The 14,460-nt window shown below is 35.5% G+C and overlaps 1 protein-coding gene across 1 annotated transcript in view; it reads left to right on the top strand.

Annotated features, from left to right (window-relative positions):
* ARHGAP10 (Rho GTPase activating protein 10) overlaps positions 1–14,460 on the top strand; it is a 270,546-nt gene that overhangs the window by 117,732 nt on the left and 138,354 nt on the right. The window contains exons 9-10 of the mRNA XM_011359402.2: positions 2,740–2,846; positions 4,489–4,583. Of these exons, the coding sequence (XP_011357704.1) occupies positions 2,740–2,846; positions 4,489–4,583 (202 nt within the window). The remainder of the gene's footprint in view (positions 1–2,739; positions 2,847–4,488; positions 4,584–14,460) is intronic.

The raw sequence follows: 14,460 nt of genomic DNA, 5'->3' as shown, positions 1-14,460 counted from the left end.
GTCTGCTTTGGGGAGAGGGCAGTGAGGTTAGGAACTCTGTGAGTACCCAGCTTCCTAGCCACACACACTCATTCGGGACCACACTTTGTTAAAGCCTGTTTGTAAGGGAACCAGCACTAGGCATAAGGCCGAAAGCGAGGTGGAGTATTTGCTTTTCCTTCTCTCTCCTCACCCCTGTCTTATCACCAACACACACACACTCACATACAGTTGTCCCTCAGTATCCTGGGGGGATCAGTTCCAGGACCCCAGCAGATACCAAAATCCTCAGATGCTGAAGTCTGTTATATGAAATGGTGTAAAACAGAGCATACTACATATGCACACCCTCCCATCATCCCCCTGCCCGTGACCCTCCTTCTCCGGTTGAAGTCGGGCATCTTTCTCTTCTTCCTTCACATCCTTTCTTTCTACACTAGTGTGAGAGTCAGTTCTTATTATAACTATCAGGTTGATTGCAGATGGCAAAAAAAAAAATTCCTAGATGGCATTCTAACTTATATAGTTTTTAATATTGTGTTTTAGTGAATATGCAGTGCAGATGTCCTTATTTTGAAATTAAGGCACCCCAAAACTCTTTTAAACTTTTGACAATTTGGTTTTAACAGTTAGGCTTAAAGTTTGTCTTCAACTGTAGAACTTGATTACTAGTTAGTAGAAAGGAGCAGAATGTGCAAATGTTTCTGTGTTTATCATGAGCCTCCCCTCCCGCCCTTGACTTCAGTCAGGATGCTTTACGGTTTTCGTTTTATTTGTTCAGTGTGGCTGATTTACAGACTTTCAAACTGACCAGTTTAGCAGCAGAGAGTACTCATGAAATAGCTATGCGATGTATGTGCTTCGAATCAAAGTTAATGTTGTATGCACTCAGCAGAATGGGATTCTTTTTCCATTTGCCCTTAATCTGGGCTGTCATGGTGTCATGAAGAGCAGTTATGAACATAGCAGAGCTCTGAATTTTTCTGATACTTTATCTTTTTAATTCAGCTTATTGAACTTGAAAGAATTAAGTTAAAATATAGGGTCGAGACATAAGAAGGATAGAAATTTTGTATTCTATGCCCAAGTGAAAAAATCACAGGAAACTTTAATTTTTGGATTCATCATTCTCTAAACATTTTGGCTTTGAGAGGAGTGGAGCCGAAATTGGACAGAAAAAGCAACAAAAACAATAGTGGCAAACTTATTCACTTGTTAACTGTATGCCAAGCAATGTGCTAAGTTCCTTATATAACTCGTGTCTCATTTAATCCATTAAAAAATCTTATGAATAAAGTACTTTTGTTATCCCATTTACCAATGAGAAAACAGAAGCACTAAGAGTTAAATAATGTTCCCTAGATCCTACAACTCCTAGATGCTGGAATTGTTACTCTGACACTGGAGTCTTTGTTGTACCTTCTCCTGCAATATTGCCTGGAGCTTGGGTGGGAAAAGCATCATTTTCCTCTAGGCTCAGAGCTGGTTGACTATATAGGGTCAGATGGGCATCAGGAGGGGATGGCAGCTTGTAGTGGGAAGACCTTGATATTTGGGGTCAGTGACTGATTCAAGGTTTGGCTTTGTTAATTCTCAGGCACTTGGTCAAAGCTTAACTTTTTTTTTTTTTTAAGATTAAAATAACAATATATCATCTCCTTCTCAAGGATTTTTTCTTAGTATTGAATGAAATATCTATGCAATGTTTTTGTGAACCATAGAACAGGATACAAAGGCTAGCTGTTGATACCACCCCCTCCCAGCCAGTGGTTCTCTAATTCTGATCTGTGGACTAATGATGGTCTGAGATAAGATTCATTGTGGTCTAGGAACTGCTTTTATCTCTTAGACCTCAAAGATAATGTAATTAGCCTTTCCTACAGCTAAATGCCTTTTTTGTAAATGAGTCCTTTTTCCTCCTGAGTTTGTCCTTCTTGATTTTTAGGTCTAGAAGCTTTGTTTGTTTTTAGTTGAAATGATGGTGATAATAGATAGATATTAATTGCTTTTTTAAAACAACTTCTTTACTTGGTAAAAGATAAGAAGTCAACCTCTCTTGGGCCTCACCTTTGTTTTGTTATGATTAAACCTTTACTGACACTTGCAATTCTAGATACTAGGCCCCCTTGAGGTTGGCTGTTGTCTTTTAAGAGCTCTGATGGTTGCAATAAAGACTTAGCAAGGGGTCAGAAGTGGTTCTGGGAATGTTCTGGCGCATAAGTGGACAGCTCACACCTATATTTGTCATACTTCCTTTTAAAGCTTACCTTTGCCATCATCAGTAAGGGCAGCCGCTTCCCTAGGAACTAGAGTGGGCTTAAAGCAATTAGGTGGATTTCTAGACTAGATGCTCTTTTACAGGACTGTGATTCTAAAATTCTGCCAGAATCGAATCCAAAATGATCACATATATTGAACTGAATTTTTGAATCTCTCATGAGCTTGAACTAAAAAATATAACTTACACTTAAGAGATTTTCAGATATGAGATAATGGTCCAGTACATTGTTTGAAAAGTATGTCTTTAAGTCACTTTCTGTTGCTGAAAACTAATAGCACCTTTTCTCAAATGATCTCTGCGAGCCTCCTTCTATCCCCTAGTTTTTCCCTTTTGTTAGAACTAGCAGTGTTGCTGATTTGCTTCCTTGAACTGTCTAAGTTGCTTTTTATTGGGTTTTTCTTCTTTAGTAGTGTGTTTGGTTCTCTGCATATTTGCTTGTTTATGAGGAAAAATAGAAAGTTCTATTTTTTTGTTGGCAGGGCCTGCTCCATTTGGTTCCAGTTGGGTCAAACACTACTGTATGTACCGGAAAGCAGCCAAGAAATTCAACATGATCCCATTTGAGCACAGATCTGGAGGGAAACTTGTAAGTATTTGATTTTACACTCTGTATTGTATGTGAGGTAGTTATTGAGGGTGTCTTTTAAATGATATTTATATTTACTAATGAAAAATACATTTTATTTTGTTTTTAGGATTAAAGTCGTTCTCTTTTGTTTCTAAATAAAATAAGCCGGAAAATTGATACCTGTTTTTTGATGTGAGTGCATGTTTATGGTCAGATTTTTTTAAGAGGAGAGTAGAATCCTTTTATATCATTGTTGTTGGAAGATAAAATTTATACCTACAGCAGGCTTTCACGACTCAGTGGTCTTATCAAGTCAGTATTTACACAGAAGATCTGATGTGCACACACATATTCATGCCCTGAAAACACTATAGAGTAGATGAACTATAATGATTTTCATTTAGACTTTCAAAATTCTCATGTAGGTATTCCCCATTTAGTTCACTCCTCCTATAGAAATAAACAGCAAAATAATGCGTGATAGCAAGAAAACAGCAAGAAGCCACAGGTGTTAGCTATGTGGGAAAGGTGATCTTTATATGTGTTTTAAATAGAAGCTGCAGCTTATAACAATAATCAGCAGTCTGCGGACAAAGCTCTTCCCACCAGTGTTAAACATCATTGGTAACACATTTTAAGAAAGAAGGTTAATTCCGTGCTTGCTGGTTGGACAGGCATAATTTTACCTATGTGGATAGAGAACTAAACCACGTTCTTATCTATTTACGTATACTTTGTATCTTCCTGAAAAAAAATATTTCAAGCAGCTATAATACTAGTACATTTTCGTAATAATGAAGCTGAGCATGTCACTCTTGAAGGCTGATGGGGTTAAGAGTGACCGTGAAGTTTGAGTTTGTTTCCTGTCAGCTAACTCAAGTCCTGAGATATGTCTGCTTAGTGATATCTTTCTGTTTTAGCCACCAAATAATAAAAAATACAGGTCAGAATATAATGACTGTGATACTTTGAATATTTGTATATTTGAATGTTTTTTAATATTATCTGAAGATCCCCCATATCCTAGAAAAATATTAAAATATTCTGGAAGTGTGTACTTAGACTTCTTAACAGTTCTTTATTGAGGGCCTGTGTTCCTGCAGTGCTTCTCTCTCCCATCTTCTACACCTTTTTAGTGCTTTTAGAGAAGATGGTTTGGCGAAGTAAAATGATACCATAAAAATTTTAAGAAAGTGTAATTCAGAGTGGTGCTAGCTTAGGAAATGGAAGAACCACATAGATTGATTGAAGGGCTCTAGCTTTGGATTATCACGATAGCTGATCCAGGACCCTTAGTGTACTTTTAGGTAGATTTTATAGGTCACGTGCTGCCTGTTTCATATGGTAGAATGTAACGTGAAATAAAAATAAATTATTATTCTTTTTTTTAAAAGAGTACAGTAAAAACATAACAAATATTCTAGCATGCGGAAACTGTTAACCCGGCTTTTAAAATTAGCGCTCATGAGGTCTGGTTTAATGTTACTGTCTTCAAGCAGGATCTGGAAAACTGTGAGGAGAATGGCAAAAATGGGTAAGAGTCCAGTGGTGTTTAAATAAACGAGTTCGAAAGAGACAAGGATAAAGGGACTTATAGGATGCCTCAGTGTTTCTATGTTTATACTGTCTTTTTGAGAATGTTCAAAATGATTATTTGCAGGGAGATGGAGAGGTGATCTTTTTGAAAGAATGTACCAAAAGGCATACTGACTCCATTGACAGAAGGTTTTGTTTTGATGTAGAAGCTGCTGATCGGTAAGTGATTGAAACTATTACACTTCATGAAAGAGTCATTTAAAAAAAAAAATGATTTAAAAAAAAAAAAATAGAAGTAAATTGCAACTGAGGTTTCCAAGATCTGGAAGCATGTTATCTTGTTACATTTCCAGGCTGTGTGTGATTCACTGTGAGTTATTTAGCTTTGGTCACTATGACCAAACTGTGATTTGATAGCGTGATCTCGGATGATGTTTGGAGTCATTCTAACCAGTGATTTCCACTGAAAGTTAACCTCGGAGCACTTCATTGTTGATCCAAGCCTAATATGTGACACTAAAAGAATAATAAGTAAAAGTGGCGGAAGGGACGACAGAGCTAAAAAGAGGTGATGGCGGCTGTTAATACAGAACGATATTCATTATTGCGTGTGGGAATTTTCAGTGTGTATACTTTGTATGTGAGGGAGGGTCGTAGGCATACTCCGTTTATTAAAAGACTAGTGTTTTCCTTATTCTGTGACTTTCAGTTATTTAGTTATAAAAGAATCTAAGTTAGAAGGAAGTAAGAAAAAGAAGTTCATCTGTCAGTATTCTTATCTGGCAGTTATTTCTGTGTCTTCTTGTAGCACCAAGGAAAACTGATGTTAGTTTTTTTCTTTAATGGCTAACATCATGATAATTTTGCGTAAGCCCTGATTTTTTAAAAAAGGCTGTTTCAAATTTGTATAATATGAGATTTTTTTAAAAAAACAGTACCTCATTTTAGGTCAGGACCCAAGAATACAAAAATAATTAATACTTCCACTTCCCTTAGATGATGTAACTGAGTCAGTGGGGTTGGTACAGAGAGGGAAGGTCTATGCTTGACTTTCCAGTTAATGGATTAAAGGCCAGGTGCATAAAGATGTGCCCTGAAGCATCAAGATAGGGTGCCGAATGTCATCTCCATGTGATACACTAGGCCTCCTATTCCTTCCTGGCAGCAGCATCCGAGGTGGCCAGCTACTGTCTCCTCCATGATACTCTTGCTTCGCTTGGATCACAGATATCACACCCGCCTGTTTTCTCTGCCACCCCATTGGCCTTTCATTTTTTAGACTCCTTTGCCTCATTTCCCACATCTCTTGATAGTGGAGCTCAGTCCTTCGATCTCTTCTCTCTAACCCTAACCTTGTGGTCTTGTCCAGCCCCATGACTTTAAGTGTCATCCGTATGTTGGTAACTCCCAAAGTTATTATCTCTACCTAGATTTTTCTTTCCTGAGCTTCAGGTTCTTTTATTTTGCTGCTTACTCAGTTTTGCTTCTGGGGTAGCTAACAGACATTTTGAACAGTGCAGAGGTGGGAGATATTTTTTTCTTGGAAATTTTTGGAAGGAAAAAAGGTATACTTTCTTTGTGGAATCCATATTACATAGGTATATTAATTCAATCTGATCGTATAAATGCTAGTATATAATTTTTTGTTTTTTTTTTTTTTCAAAATAATACATGCTAATTGTAAGTCTTCTTCTAAAAACTTTCTTCATTTATGTGTCTCCTTGAATCTTTAGGATCACCCCGCTTTTCAGTTGAATTACAGACGCCTGTCGTCCTTGTTTAATTTCTTAATTTCTAAGTAGGGACATATCTGTCCGGGTTTGACGTTACTGATGGACAGTGTTTGTGGAAGCCCTTGGGTTCCTGCCACCCTGTTAGAATGTTACTGTCGGTCTCCCATTTTCAGAGTAAGTCTGGAGGGGGCCAGTGAGTGTACTTTGAGGTCTCTACCTTATTTCTGGGGCTTTGAAGATATCATTTACTGAAAAGTTTGAATAAGTTAGGCTCTCATCTATTTCCCTGATGCCTGGCCAAGTAGACTACTGGGAGTTGTAGGTAATTTGTTCCTTGTCTATTAGATTATGAATTCAGTGAGTGTAGGAACCCCATCTTAGTATTATTTGGTACTGAAGTACCAAATGGAGTGGTTTGTGTATGATGGGCATTCACCAATTTGTGCTGGATTAAATGAAATTGAATTATTGTGTTTAGAAGAGACAGAACTGGGATTAGATTCAGTCAAGCAGCTTCCTTACCACACTGCAGTACTGTGAGCTCCGGATTCTGCTATCCATTCTGCTTAACAAAAACAAACGCGGGGCCCATTTGGAGCACGTGGGTATTGTATTGTAAATAAGTTTCTGATGGAGTTTGTACAGAATTCCTATTGGGTACCTTCATATAGCAGTTTCACAATTGATTGCATATGTTTACTATGAATATATTTTTGTCTTCTGGTATTGTTGCTATTTCTTTTTTTCCCTTGTGTTGGCAAAGTAGTCAGGAAACATTGTGGCAATAGGTCATACTTCATAAACTGCAGAATGGAGCCCGGGCTTGCATTTGATTTTTGTAGATGTAAATACAGAGCTTTCACTTGAATTGTTGCAGGAATTTAGGTCAGATTTGGTTGCATGTAACAAAAGCTCAAAATAAGGTGGTTTAAACAGTGTAAAAGTTTACTCTTTTTCTCAGGAAGCCAGAGGTGGTCAGGTAGGGGTCGATAATGCTTCTTGGTGTCAATTCCTGCTCTGTTGTGTATGGTTTGCCTTCCTAGTCACTTTAGGCCCAGGATGTCTGCTCCAGTTTATCATATGGCACTGTCTTTTGTGGTGGGAACACTTTCCAGAGGTTGCACGTGCCACTTTTGCTCACATACTATTGGCCCGAATGGAGTTGTATGGTTACATGCAGTTGAAAGGAAGCCTGGGAAATTGTTGTCTTTTATTTCTAGACATCCATGTGCTGTTCTAATACTTGGAGAATTTATTACTGAGAATGAAGGAGAGAGAGAGAGAGAGAGAGAATGAATGTGTGTATGTGTGAGAGTGTGTGTGTGAGTGTGTGTGTGTGTGTGTGTGTCCGTCCCCGTCCAGTTAGCCATTGCCGCTTTTATTATCAATGGGTAGATGGATATGGGTTTCTTTTTCCTCCCCTCAATTCACTGAAGGGTTACTTTGACTATCTTAACTAAGAAGTGGCATTTAAGAACACCTGCCAAAAAAGTGAGGAGACAGTACACAGAATAGAGAAAATACTTGCAAATGATATGTCTTATAAGGGACTTTAATCCAGAATATACGAAGAATTCTTGTAACTCAAAAGATAACCCAAATAAAAAATAGACAGTAGATCTGAATTAGACATTTCTTCAAAGAAAATATACAGGTGGCCAATAAACACTTCATAAGATACCTAACATAAAAGCCATCCGGGAAATGCAACTCAAAACCACAATGAGATACTACTTCATACCCACTAAGAGGGCTATAATGAAAAAGTCAGATAATAACAAGTGTTAGTGAGGATGTGGAGGAATTGGAACTCTCATACTCTGGTGGTAGGAATTTGAAGTGATATAACTGCTTTAGAAAAGTTTGTTAGGTTTTCAAAAAGTATGTCCCAGAAATTCTCCTAGCCGTATATGCAAAAAAATGAAAACCTGTGTCTATATAAAAGTTTGTGTGTGGATGTTCATAGCAGCATCATTTATACTAGCCAAAAAATAGAAATAACCCAAATGTTTACTAACTGATTAGTGAATAGATAAAATGCAGTATATCCGTACAACAAAATATGACTTGGCAATAAAATGGAATGAAGAACCAGTACATGCTGCAGTATGTACTTAAAAACAGTATGCTAAGTGAAACCAGTCGCAAAAGACCACATATTATATGATTCCATTTATATGAAACATCCAGAATAGGCAGATCAGAAGACAAAGTGGATTGGTGGCTCCCCTAGGGCTAAGGGATTTGGAGGGAAATGGAGAGTGACTGCTAATGAGTATTTTTTTGGGGGGGGGGATGGGGGGGTGATGAAAATGTTCTACATTGATTTTGGTGATGGCAGTACAGCTTTGAGAATATATTAAAAAGCCATTGAATTGTACACTCTAAGGCAAAATGTATAATCTGAATTATATCTCAGTGAAGCTTTAAAAAAAGGAACGCAGCTACAAAGAAATATTTACCATAACTAAAATGTTCTTAAAATGACTATAAACATTCATGACATGCCAGCCATACTTTAAATATTGTGGGCTATGAAATGATCCTGTCACTCATTTTAGGTTGGAGAAGAGTATTTTGTAGAGTTTTTTCCCCCTTGGCAAGCTGTAGTCTGTCAGGAGAGGTGGCTTTCTTCTCTGAAGGGTGAAATATTGTACCCCCTGCTTCTGCCACAACCACTTTGTTGTATAATATGATCGGAGTTTTGTTGGTATGCTTGCCACATGCCACATTCTGCTGTGACCTCCACACATTTGCTCGATAAATAATTGTCATTCTGCGAAGTTCTCCCACACATCACATTCAGGCTCTGCTTAAAGAAAATGCTTCCCATTTTGCTCTCATTAATCTGACATTTCAAATATTGTATTTGGTTTGATTTTTGCCTAGTTCTTAGTACGTTGCTTTTGAAAAGATGACACAATACTTCTTACTTTTATAATTCACCCATTTATATTTTCATCATGATTATGGAAGGATGAAATCACCTATGTATCTGAAGCATTGTGAGTTTTAGAGTGCTTTTACACCAGTGACTTTATTTAGCTTCTGCGTGGAACTGTACTGTTTGCCACTTTATATTTATTTAGCAAGAGAGAATAATCAAATTTAATGCAAACATATATATGGGAACCCTTCATATATGAGAGTCAGAAACTGCACATGAACGAAAGGTTCCTTACCATTTGTCACTTTAGAAGAGTCAGTTAAGAACATGGTGCTTCCACATGTTCTTAACTGACTTAAAAAATTGAGTTCTCCTAACTCACAGACTTAGGAGAGTTTACAAACAACTAACAGTTCAGAGGTCTCTCTAAGGTGCTTTGGGAGTAGAGAAGCATTAGGGAGTGGGGCTGGCTGGGAAAGCTTACTAGAAAAATTGATTGTTATATTGAATCTTGAAGATTTAGTAAGAGTTTGGAAATGCAAAGGAAGAGAGACCCAAGGCAAAAGGAATCATTGAAGTCCTGAGAAAACATGTTGAGATAATTCTTTAAGTCAGAGGTTCTCAACTCTGAGTGATTTTCTGTCTGGAGTCATTTCGATCCTCACAGCTAGGGTGGGAAGAGCTGGGCAGGCTGTCGGTGCTGGCATCTAGTGGACAGAGGCCAGCAGTGCTGCTAAATATTCAGCACAGGACAGCCCTCCGCAACAGTCATCTGGCATCTAGTGGACAGAGGCCAGCAGTGCTGCTAAATATTCAGCACAGGACAGCCCTCCGCAACAGTCATCTGGCTCCATGTGTCAGCAGCGTCCCTTTCAGAAGCCCTGCTTTTGATAAGACAACAGCTTCAACAAATGTTTGTGGAGTTGATGGAATTATACTGTTTTCTTTAACTTGAATATAGTCATGAGGTGTATATTTTAATAAAAGTGTAACAGCTGCATTGGTTTTGGTGCAAGGAATGATTTAAAGCCAGAATGTAAAGGGCTCTGTGCGGCTTTGTCCCGTCAGGAATGGTGCATCGTTCATGAACTCTACTAAGATTCCAGTGCAGAGAGACTAGGAAAGGAAGTTATTTTTTGAGAATTTAGATGAAATTAGTAGAAAATGGAGTGGATAGTTCTGTGTTTTTCATTAGTGTAAGAGTTTGCCCTATAGATGATATTGTTGATAGTGACATACTAAAAGCCATATTTTATATTGCTTACAATATTTAAATGAAAAATCTGAGTCGACATTAATATGAATTTATTCTTAAAATACGTGCTGAAGAACATTGGAGTATGAGTCATAGAAAAGTTTTTAGTGTTTGGACAAAGCTGTAATGAACAATTGAGTACAAGGGTTTGTGTGGACTCATGTTTCATTTCTGTTGAATAGAATACCTTGGGAGTGGGATTGCTGGGTCTGTGGGATGTGTGTGTGTGTGTGTGTGTGTGTGTGTGTGTGTACATACGTACGTACCTATATGTATATGTACGTGTGTATGTATATGTGTATATACGTATATGTATGTGTGTATGTATATGTTTGATGTTTAAAAAATTGAGTTTTCTAACATCATTTTATCCTCCCACCAGCAGTGTATGAGAATTCCAGTTTTCCACCCCTTTACCTATTTTTGATTATGCATTCTTTTCCATTTCAGCTAATCATGACTAGCGATGCTGAGTACCTTTTCATGTGCTTAATAGCTATTCATAGTCTATTGTGAGGTGTCTATTCAAATATTTTGCTTTTTTGAAAAATTGTTGGTCTTTTTGTTATTGAATTGTAGGAATTATTTTAAGTATTCTGGATACAAATCTTTTACAGGTATATGAATTAAGAATAATTTATCTGATCTGTGGTTTTCCTATTCATTTTCTTAATAGAGTCTTTTGGTGAGAAGAGCAGTTTAATTTTGTTGAAATTCAATTTATCAGTTTTTAAAAATTTTATTGGTAGAGCTGTTTGCTCTAAGTAGTCTTTATTCCAAGGTTGCAAAGATATTGCTCTGCATTTTCTAATAAAGCTTTATAATTAGCCTATTAATCATGAATATTTTCAGGGAGGGTGTATGGTATGATTTGCGAAGGTTGTTTCATCTTCTTATACAGATATTCAGTATTTCTGGCACCATTTGTTGAAAAGGGCTTTCATGTTATTGAATTGTTTTTGCATCTGTGTCATAAATCATCTGATTGTGTATGTGTAGGTCTATTTCTAGATTATTCTGTTCCACGGATTATTTGATTGTCCTTTTGTCAGTTCTTCACTATCGTTATTACTGTAGCTTTATAGTAAGTCTTGAAGCCAGGTAGTCTGATTCCTTTGTTCTGTCAAAATTGTTTTGGTAATTCTATATCCTTTGTGTTTCATTTCCACAAAATACCTACAGGCCAATATTATCAATTTGGAGCATTAATAATTCATTAGTATAATTTTCCATTTATATAGTCTTTAATTTCTGTCGATAATATTTTATTGTTTTCAAAATAGGGGTCATGGACATATTTTGTTAAATTCCCTAAGTAGTTTATGTTGCTGGATATTATTCTGAAAGATATTATGATTTAGATTTCATTTTCCAATGTACAGAAATGCAGTGGGTTTTGTGTTCTATGGTATTGCTGAGTTGATTTATTAGTTCTATGTAATTTCTTTAGGATTTTTTTTATGTACACAATGATATCATATATGAATAAAGATGGCTTTGTTTCTTTCCAGTCTCTGAGACTTGTGTTTCTTTTCCTCTTATTGCACTGCCAAGACCTCCAATAACAAGCTTAATGGAAGTGGTGTTTTTGGGCATCTTTCCTTACTCTTGATCTTAGGGGGAAAGCATTTATTATTTCACTCATAAAGTACAATGTTAGCTGAAGATTGTTTGTAGATGCTTTTACCATGTTGAGGAAGTTTTTATTTATTCCCAGTTTTAATCATGAATAGATGTTAACTTTTGACAAAATATTTGTCAGTGTCAATTGAAATGATCATTAAATATTTTTCTTTAATCTGTTAATAGGTAAATTGCAATGAATTTTCTAAGAGAAACTGATCTTTCATTCCTGAGACAAATCCTACTTGATCATGCTGTGTTAACTTTTTTGTATGTTGCTGTATTAATTTTGCTAATATTTTGTTAAGGGTATTTGTATTTATGTTCATGAGGGATGTTGTGTGTTATGTTCTTGTTTTGTAATGTCTTTGATTTTGATATCACAGTTAAGGTAGCTTCAGAAGAGTTGAGAAGTTTTCCATTTTGCTCTGTTATTTGAAAGTGTGTAATATTGGTATGATTGCCTCCTTAAATGTTTGTGAGAATTTATCTGTGAAGTCATCATGGTCTGGAAACTTTTTTTGTGTGTGGAACGTTTTAAAATTACAGGTTCATTTTATTTAGTGGCTAAAGGGATATTCAGATTTTCTATTTTTCTCTTGTTAATTTTGGTAAATTGTGGTTTGATAAGTTCTGCTAAGCTGTTGACTTATTGGCATAAATTTCTTCACAACATCCACTTATTTTCATATCTGTAAGATCTGTAACAATAACTTTTTCATGCTTGATACTGGAGATTTTTGTTTTATATTTTTTGATGTTTTACCTAGAGTTTTATCAGTTTTATTTCAGATAAACCATCTTGTCCATTTTATATTTCATTGGTTTGTGCTTTTATTTTTATTTCCTTTTGGTAACTTAATATTTTATTTGTTTTTCTTTTAGTTACTTCTTAGGATGGAATCATAGATTATCCACTTTATTTTTGAATGCCATAAATTTCTTTCTAAGGACCACTTTAGATTGCATGCCACAAATTTTGATGTGTAGTGTTTTCCTTTTAATTCAGTTCCAAATACTGAATTTTTTTTTATGTGATTAGGACATAGGTGTTAAATTTTAACTCAGGTGTTAGAGATATGTTTAAAAATTTTCTAATACATCAGTACTTTGAAGTTTACTACTTCTTTTTCTTTTTGTCTCAAATGTCGTCTCATTGCCCCGGATGTGGTTAGTTTACTAAATGATACCTGTGCACTTGAGAACAATTGAGTTTTCTGCTGTTGTTGGGTATAAAGTTCTTTAAATGTCAGTTAGATTAAGCTGGTTGATAACACTGCTCAAATCTATATTGTTTTGATTTCTGATATTCTCTCGGTTATTAAATTAGGGATGTTAAAATAACTATTAGGACTTGCCTGTTTCCCTTTGTTAATTTTTGTTTCATGTGTTGAGTATTTGAGATCTTTTTTTGTGTGTGCATGTGCATATATGATCGTTATGTCTTCTTGATGAAGTGACCCTTTTATCATAATGACATATTTCTTGTTTTTGATAATCATCTTGATTTTGAAATCTACCTTGTTTTATATTAACATAGCAACATTAGCTTTCTTACACTTAGTATTCACGTGGCATACATTTTTCACCATTTTTCCTTTTACCTGTCTGTTTTTATGTTTAAACTTTGTTTATAAACAATGAGTCACACTTAAAAAAAAAAAAAGTCTTTTTAGCTTTTGCTTTTTTCATCGGGTTTTAATTTATATATAATTTAGTTATTAATATGTCTGGATTTAAGCCTACCATATTGGTTTTGTTTTCTGTTTGTCCTGTTTGTTCTTTGTTTTTCTGTTCTTCCTTCCCTTTTATTGAATTGAATATTTTTTAGTATTCTATTTTATCTCCTGTGGATTTTTCATCATGACTCTTTGTATGTGCATTTTTCGGTGGTTGTCCTAGAGACTATAACGTGCATTTTTAAATTATCATAGTATCTGTATTTTCATGAACAATATAAGAACTTTACAACAACAGACTTCCAATGACCACTCTTGCCTCTGTGCCCTTTCTACATTTTAATTCTACCTACACTGTGAACCCAATAATACATCACTACTTTTACTTTATGAAATCAATAATAATCTTTTAAAGAAATTTAACATTTTACATATATATATGTTTATATATATACAAGGGTGTGTGTGTGAATTTTTTTTTTATACCAACATATTTATGATTTTCTGCAGAACTGACTTTTTATCTTGTGTCATTTCCCTTAAGTTTCTTAGGCTAAAATAATTTGAATATTTCTTGCAATGCAGGTCTGCTAGAGAAAAATTTTTATATGTTTAATCTATCTGAAAATGTCTTTATTTTGCCTTCATTTTTGATAGATACAGTATTCTAGATTGATAGTTTTTTCCCCTAAGCACGTCAAAGAAGTCATTCCATATTTTTCTTATGACAAGTCATCCATCTTTCTTATTGTCCTCCTATATGTCTTCTTTTTCTTTTGCTGCTTTCAAGATTTTCTTTTTTATGATGTGCTTAAGTGTGTTTGTTTGTTTTGTTTTATTCAGCTTGGGGCTCATTGAAATTCTTGGATACATCAGTTATTTCTTATGAGTTTTAGAAAATCTTAGCCATTATCTCTTT

The sequence above is a fragment of the Pteropus vampyrus genome, unplaced genomic scaffold, assembly GCF_000151845.1.
Source record: "Pteropus vampyrus isolate Shadow unplaced genomic scaffold, Pvam_2.0 Scaffold47, whole genome shotgun sequence".
NCBI lineage: Eukaryota > Metazoa > Chordata > Mammalia > Chiroptera > Pteropodidae > Pteropus > Pteropus vampyrus.
This window is presented reverse-complemented; position numbering and strand designations above follow the sequence as displayed.